Source organism: Kogia breviceps, chromosome 7 (assembly GCF_026419965.1).
Source record: "Kogia breviceps isolate mKogBre1 chromosome 7, mKogBre1 haplotype 1, whole genome shotgun sequence".
Taxonomy (NCBI): Eukaryota; Metazoa; Chordata; class Mammalia; order Artiodactyla; family Physeteridae; genus Kogia; species Kogia breviceps.
The window spans coordinates 78036266-78044245 of NC_081316.1; the positions used below are offsets into that span (position 1 = coordinate 78036266).

Sequence of the window (7980 nt, forward strand, 5' to 3'; positions counted from 1 at the left end):
CCATAGTGGCTGCACCAATTTACATTCCCACCAACAGTGTAGGAGGGTCCCCTTTTCTCCACCATCTCTCCAGTGTTTATTATTTGTGGACTTTTTAATGACGGCCATTCTGATTACCATGAGGTGATATCTCATTGTAGTTTTGATTTGCATTTCTTTAATAATCAGCTAATGTGGAGCTATTTTTCATGTGCCTGTTGGCCATCTGTATGTCTTCTTTGGAGAAATGTCTATTTGGGTCTTCTACCCATTTTTGATTATGTTATTTGGTTTTTGATATTGAGTTGCATAGGCTGTCTGTATATTTTGGAAATTAAGCTTTTGTTGGTAGCATCATTTGCAAATATTTTCTCCCATTCCATAGGTTGTCTTTTCATTTTGTTTGGTTTCCTTTGCCATACAAAAGCATAATTTTGATTACGTGCCATTTGTTTATTTTTGCTTTTATTTCTATTACCTTGGGAGACTGAACTAAGAAAATATTACTGCAATTTATGTCTGAGAATGCTTCGCCTATGTTCTATCTAGGATTTTTATGGTGTCATGTCTTATATTTAAATCCTTAAGCCATTTTGAGTTTGTGTGTGTGTGTGTATGGTGTGAGAGAGTGTTCTAACTTCAGTGATTTACATGGGGCTGTCCAGCTTTCCCAATACCACTTGCTGAAGAGACTGTCTTTTCTCCATTGTACCACGTTGCCTCCTTTGTCAAAGATTAATTGACCGTAGGTGTGTGGGTTTATTTTTGGACTGTCTATGTTTGTTCCATTGATCATATGGTTGTTTTTGTGCCCAAACCATGTGGTTTTGATTACTGTAGCTTTGTAGTGTTGTCTAAAGTCTGGGAGGGCTGTGCCTCCAGCTTTGTTCTTTTTCCTCAGAGTTGCTATGTCAATTCTGGGTCTTTTGTGGTTCCATATAAATTTTTATGATTATTTGTTCTAGCTCTGTGAAAAATGTCATGGGTAATTTGATAGGGATCACATTAAATCTGTAGATTGCCTTGGTAGTATGGCCATTTTAACAATATTAATTATTGCAATCCAAGAGCATGGGATATCTTTCCATTTCTTTGTATCATATTCAATTTCCTTTATCAGTGTTTTAGTTCTCAGCATATAGGTCTTTCATATCCTTGGTTAGATTTATTCCTAAGTATTTTTTCTGACGCAGTTTTAAATGGGATTTTTTTTTTTTACTTTCTGATATTTCATTGTTAGTATAAAGAAATGCAACAGTTTTCTGCATATTAATCTTGTATCCTGCTACCTTGCTGAATTCATTTATTAGTTCTAATAGTTTTTATGTGGAGTCTTTAGGGTTTCTATAGAGTATCATGTCATCTGCATACAATGACAGTTTTACCTCTTCCCTTCCAGTTGGGGTACCTTTCATTTCTTTTTCTAATTGCTGTGGCTAGAACTTCCAATACTATGTTGAATAGAAGAGATGAGAGTGGGCATTGTTGTTTTGTTCTAGAATTTAGTAGGAAGGCTTTCAGCTTTTCAGCCTTGAGTATTATATTAGCTATGGGTTTGCTGTAAGTGGTATTGGTATGTATTGATACTATCACATTGCTAGGTGATGTGGCTATTCCTTAATGGGTCTTGAAATGTATTGAAAGAGACAGTGAACAACATTTAGCACATGTCCCGTTTAAGTAAATGATAGAGAAAACAATTTAATTGGAAATAATTAGTCAGTGCATCTAGAAAAAAAACAAGGGAAGTTTCCTGGGGGAAGATGGCACTCCATTTACTCACTGAACTCTCATGACACGAACCTTCATATTTACCATATTTTGCTGCAGGTAGTATACAAAATGGTAAAATAGCCCTCTGCTCTGACTAGTATAGAAGCCAGATATGTTAAAATGTCATCCTAATACAATCAGACATGAACACGGAACTCATTAACTCAATCAGAGTGATTGGATATGATTTTTTAGGAAAGTGACTTTTTTTGTAGAATTCCATTTTAATAAAATTCAAAAGCAATCAAGATGAAACTGTATTTTTTCTGTAACATATATATGTGTAATGAAATTATTTTATTGAATGAAAGATTCTTTAAATTCTATAGTGCTTTTCAGTTTTAAAAGTTTCACACATGTTATTTCATATAATCCCATAATAAGCCTTTTTCCCCCCTTACCCCTTTATTGCCCCACCTACCTTCCCTCTCTGCACTGGTAACCACTAGTTTGTTCTCTATATCTGTAAGTCAGCTTCTTTTTTGTTTTATTCACTACTTTGTTGTATTTTCAGATTCCACAAATAAGTAATATCATACAGTATTTGTCTTTCTCTGTCTGACTTATTTCAGTTAACATTCTCAAAATCCATCAATGTTGCTGCAGATGGCAAAATTTCATTCTTTTTTGTGGATGAGTAGTATTCCATTTTTGTGTGTGTGTGTGTGTGTGTGTGTGTGTGTGTGTATGGTGTGTATACATGTGTGTTTCCATTTATCTGTTGATGGATACTTAGCTTTCTTCCATACCTTGGGAATAGTAAATAATACTGTGAACACTGGAGTGCATGTGTCTTTTTGAATTAGCATTTTTGGGGTTTTCTGGATTTCATACCCAGGACTGGAATTGTTGGGTCATATGGCTGTTCTATTTTTAGTTTTTTGAGAAACTTCTATACTGTTTTCCCCAGTGGTTGCACCAGTTTACATTTAAGGAGGTGACATTTAAACTGGGTTTGAAACAAGGACTGTGGTTTAAGAAGCAGGGGGGAAGAACACTGCAAATAGAGAAACAATTTTCCTTACTTCTCCTTAAGTTAGTATTGATTCAGTCAACATTGTTAAGTACTAATGTATGCCAGGCTGTGATTAGACCACACATAAACATTTTATACCCTTTACTCCTCATACTTCTGTAGGTGAGAAAATGAACTTTTTTTTTCATATTTCCCTCATTCATTCAGATTCTGACTGTTGAAGATAGAAAGGGGTGATAAATTAGGGGGTTCCCAGAATATATTTGGGGCTACTCTATGGCATTTACATACATTCTCCCTTGAGAATCTTTTTCTTCATCACTCTGAGTCCTGACCTGGAATTCAGCCAGTTACATTTAACTTCCATTTCTCAGGCTTTCTCATTAAGAGTTGTCTGTAAATGTCCTTGATTAAAGGCCAGGTGATGTCAGTGCTTTCTGCAATCTTATCAGAGTCTTGACCCCAAGAACCTCTGCACCTTTGGAGGAGAGTTGTTATGTGCACCAGGAGGATGGACAATCATACCACAGTGAGCACATTCTTTCTGTGGGGATTTTCCAGTTTTCCAGACCTGCAAGATCTCTCCTTCGTGATAATTTTCTTCTCCCATGTGACCATCGTAGTTGCAAATGTGTCCATAACGGTGGCCATCAAGCTCAATCAAAATCTTCACACCCCCATGTACTTTTTCCTCTGTGGTTTGTCCTTTTCAGAAAACTGTACCACTATGGTAATCATCCCCTGCATGCTTGTGGACTTGCTATCAGAAAGCAAGACCATTTCTCTTCCTGAGCGTGCCACACAGATGTTTTTCTTCTTTGGCTTGGGAGCTAACAACTGCTTACTCTTGGCTGCCATGTCCTATGACCATTACACTGCTATTCACAACCTGCTGCACTACACCGTCTTGATGACCCAAAAGATCTGCTTTCAGCTCATGACAGTTGCTTGTGTTACTGGGATTGTGGTGTCACTGTGCATTGTCCTTGTAGTATTCAACTTGTCTTTCTGTGACTCCAGCACCATCAAGCACTTTTTTGTGTGACATTACATCTGTAGTCTCCCTTGCCTGTGATTACACCTTTTTTCAGAAAATGGTTCTTGCCTTCACTGCCTTTGTTTTGGTGGGGAGCTTTATTTTCATTACGATTTCCTGTGTCTTCATTGGGTCCATAGTTATGAGGATGCCATCTGCCCAGAGGAGGTTTAAGGCCTTCTCAACTTGCTCCTTCCACCTCACTGTGGTGTGCATACACTATGGATTTGATGGCTTTGTCTATCTGAGACCCAAGGACAGTGACTCATTCTGTGAAGATATGCTGATGGCTGTGACATATACAGTACTGACACCTCTGCTTAATCCCATTGTTTACAGTCTAAGAAAGAAAGAAATGAAAATGTCCCTAAAGAAAGTACTAGGCAATATATGTAGGTTTTCCCCTAGATGGTAAATAAAAGAGCTCTGAACACTTTTTAAAATTTTTACAGAGCATTGATAAATTAAAGTGGAGAAAGTGGAGTACTTCCAATAAAAATCATCACTTTGTATACAAAGCAATTAAAGTGTGTTCTAACTGCCTGATATGCTCTGGTCTCACTTCTTTCTTACTATGAAACCAGATGTAGTTTTAAAACATTTTAAAATGAAATAAAATATTCTAAAATGTTATTACATATATATGTACATATACATATATACACATACATGCATACACACATGCACATATGTATGTAGTAAATGTATCAAAAATGTTTTAGAATACTGTATTTTCATAATTTTGGTTTCCTTTGGAGAAGGAAGAAAATTATATTAGAAAGGAAAAGAAGAAAGAAGGAAAGAGAGAGGGAGAGAGAGACAGAATGAGAGAGAGAGAAGGAGGGAAAGAGAAAGATCACTGATTTACTTAATCAAAAAAGGAGAAAGCACAAACACACAAATTTAGCATTGAAATGAGTGAAAGACCACAATGCAGAGAAATTTCAAAACATTTATTTTTTATTTATTTTTTAATTTTTTTAACATCTTTATTGGAGTATAATTGCTTTACAGTGGTGTGTTAGTTTCTGCTTTATAACAAAGTGAATCAGCTATACATATACATATGTTCCCATATCTCTTCCCTCTTGCATCTCCCTCTCTCCCACCCTCCCTATCCTACCCTCAAAACATTTTAAGAAAATACCTGTTTAACTCTATTCAAAGAAACATGGAAACTAGATGGGAATGGATGAATTTCTGAAAAAAAAATAAAATGATGAAAGTTACTGCAGAAGAAATATGCATTTTTAACATACCAAATTCCAGGAATAATATAGACGTCTGTCAAAGAGCTATTCTTTCCAGCCCCCAACAAAGGAGTAGACTAGATGGTTTCATAATGAACTTCCACAAAAAGCAAATAATTCAAATGCTGTTTGAGTAACAGCATAGACAAAGATAAATAGCTTGGAATTTATGAAAACCACAGAGGTGGAAGGTGCTATAAATAACTGAGTCTAATCAAGGCCATTGTCGTAAGGTTCTCACGTGGATACTTAGGGAGATGCTGTAGGGAAGGCTTGGCATTTTGAGGTCACATTGTCTAATGGCGAATCCATATGGTGAGTAATGTTACCAATGCTGTGGCAGGACTGAGGGACCGAGATGGGAGAAAGAATCAAGGGGCTGGTGGCAAAGTCTTTAATAAATGAGAAGAAACTGGGTGGTCAGTAAAGGACTCTGAAAACAATAGTATATTGTTTCATATCTGGATAATATTTGTGTCAATGAGTAAAATGTTTTGTCATACAGATTGCCAATGAATGATTTAGAAATATGGTAAGGAGCTAGGAGAATGTCAACATTGTGTGCAGATATCTATAGAATAGGAATGAGCAGCTTCTCTTCAGTATTGCTGAGAAGCATATGTGCCCTCCTCGGACAACTAGGTTTGGTTAAGATGGAGAGGTAGGTGGAGCATGTACTCTGGGAAAAGTTGATGGGTGGAATAGAAAGGAGATTCCAGAATGAAAGTAAAACATATAGGAGAAACCCCAGCAAACAAAGAGAATTTCAAAGAGATGACGCCGAGAGTTGTGAATAAGTGAATACTGGCGAAGAGAGCTCCCAAAAGGCTTGCAGCTGAGATTCAAATCATAGCTCCATTGACTATAGGTGGTGTCAGAGCCTATTGGGTCTACATTTCTCATTCTTTGCTCAACATTGAATTAAAATTTGGCTAGAGGTTCTCTGACCAACCACCTCATAAACTTCACCATTCCATTTTCACAAATGTCCTGTTTAGTGTAAAAGTCTCTGCCTCCTCATATAATTATCTAAACTTTTTATTTCATTCATTAAGACTCAAAATTTTGACCAAATGGTATTTATCCCTCTGATGCAAGGTTGGTTTAACATATGAAAATCAATCAGTGTGATACACCATATTAATAGAATGAAAAATAACAACCACGTGATTCTGTCAATAGATGTAGAATATATACACAATGAAATATTATTCAGCCATTAAGAAAGAAGGAACTCTTGCCATTTGTGACATCATAGGTGTACCTGGAGACATTGTGCTAAATGAAATAAGCCAGACACAGAAGGAAAAATACTGCATGAGCTCACTTATAAGTGAAATCTAAGAAAGTCAAATTCATAGAAGCAGAGAATAGAATGGTAGTTACCACAGTTGGGGAAATGGAGGGAATGGGGAGATGCTGGTCAAAGGGTACAAAGTTACAGTTATATAGGATGAATAAGTTCTAGAGATCGAATGTAGAGCATTGTAACTGTAGTTAATAATACTGTATTTTATACTGGATATTTTCTAGGAGTAAATTTAAGTTACTCTTATCACACCTAAAAAAGATAAAGAGATGTGAGTAGATGGATATGTTAGCTTGGTTATATTTATCACTTCACTATGTATATGTATGTCAAAACATCATGCTGAACACTTTAAATCATAAATTTTATTAAAAAAATTAAAACATCTTAAAATTGTTTTAAAGGTTAAAAGAACATGTCAACTAGCACTTTATTCATACCGCTTGAATGGAAACCATTGGTTTTTTGTTGTTGTTGTTGTTTGTTTTTTGTTTTTTCGCGGTACGCTGGCCTCTCACTGTTGTGGCCTCTCCCGTTGCGGAGCACAGGCTCCGGACGCGCAGGCTCAGCGGCCATGGCTCATGAGCCTAGCCACTCTAAGGCATGTGGGATCTTCCTGGACCGGGGCATGAACCCGTGTCCCCTGCATCGGCAGGCCAGCTCTCAACCAACGCTCCACGAGGGAAGCCTGAAACCATTCTTTTTTTTTTTTTTTTTTTTTTTTTTCGGTATGCGGGCCTCTCACTGCTGTGGCTTCTCCCGTTGCGGAGCACAGGCTCCGGACACGCAGGCGCAGCAGCCATGGCTCACGGGCCCAGCCGCTCCGCAGCATGTGGGATCCTCCCGGACCGGGGCACAAACCTGCGTCCACTGCATCGGCAGGCGGACTTTCAACCACTGCGCCACCAGGGAAGCCCTGAAACCATTCTATTTTTAAGAAACATTTCTTTGTTGTGAACTTCTTGAAAGACAAGCACATAACCTATTTAACTTTGTTTCCAAAGTTCATAACCTCGTGCTAGAAATAGAAGAGACACTAAATAAATATTCATTGAATTAGAGTTAATGTTTAACCAACAGACATTTGTTGAATACTTGCTGTGTACCAGACACTGTACTTTGAGCTAAGGATAATTAGTTCAACCTCCCACATCACTACTTTTACCCACCCACCAAAGTTTCTGCAACTGCATTACCAGCTCTTAATGACCAGTTAACTCTTTTTTTCCTTATGTCTCAGTTTAAATGTCATTTCTCTGGTAAAGCCTTTCTTGAGCCTCACAAATAAATGCATTTGCCAAATGATATTATGGAATAGAGACTGAGCAAAAAGACACAGCCTGGGGCTTTTGGCAGTGAGGTAGGGTAAGTACATAGAACTTTGAGGTTAAAGATGCCTAAGACTTGTGAGGCCAAGATCCTGGAGAGGAAAAGCTGTAGAGAAGTGAGCCTGAAATTCTACATATAATTCCTCATTATGGAATTTGACTACTCCCAAGTTGCACTTGGGCTGGTGAGATATCAAACATCAAGTGGAAATCAGCCTATGAGAGCCTGATGATCTTAGCAGAGATTTTGGCATTTTGCATTGCTGGTTTGATAGAGTTTGATAGGTAGGCTGTTTAAGGTAGAGGGCCCTATAACACCTTATGCTTTT

The 7980-nt window shown here is 37.5% G+C and overlaps 1 protein-coding gene across 1 annotated transcript; it reads left to right on the forward strand.

Moving 5' to 3' along the window:
- The first annotated feature begins 3239 nt into the window (after nucleotides 1–3239).
- LOC131760327 (olfactory receptor 10T2-like) lies at nucleotides 3240–4179 on the forward strand. Its single transcript, XM_059070250.1, is given in 2 exon segments — nucleotides 3240–3767; nucleotides 3769–4179. Coding segments are annotated over 2 exon segments (939 nt in total).
- Nucleotides 4180–7980: the final 3801 nt, after the last annotated feature.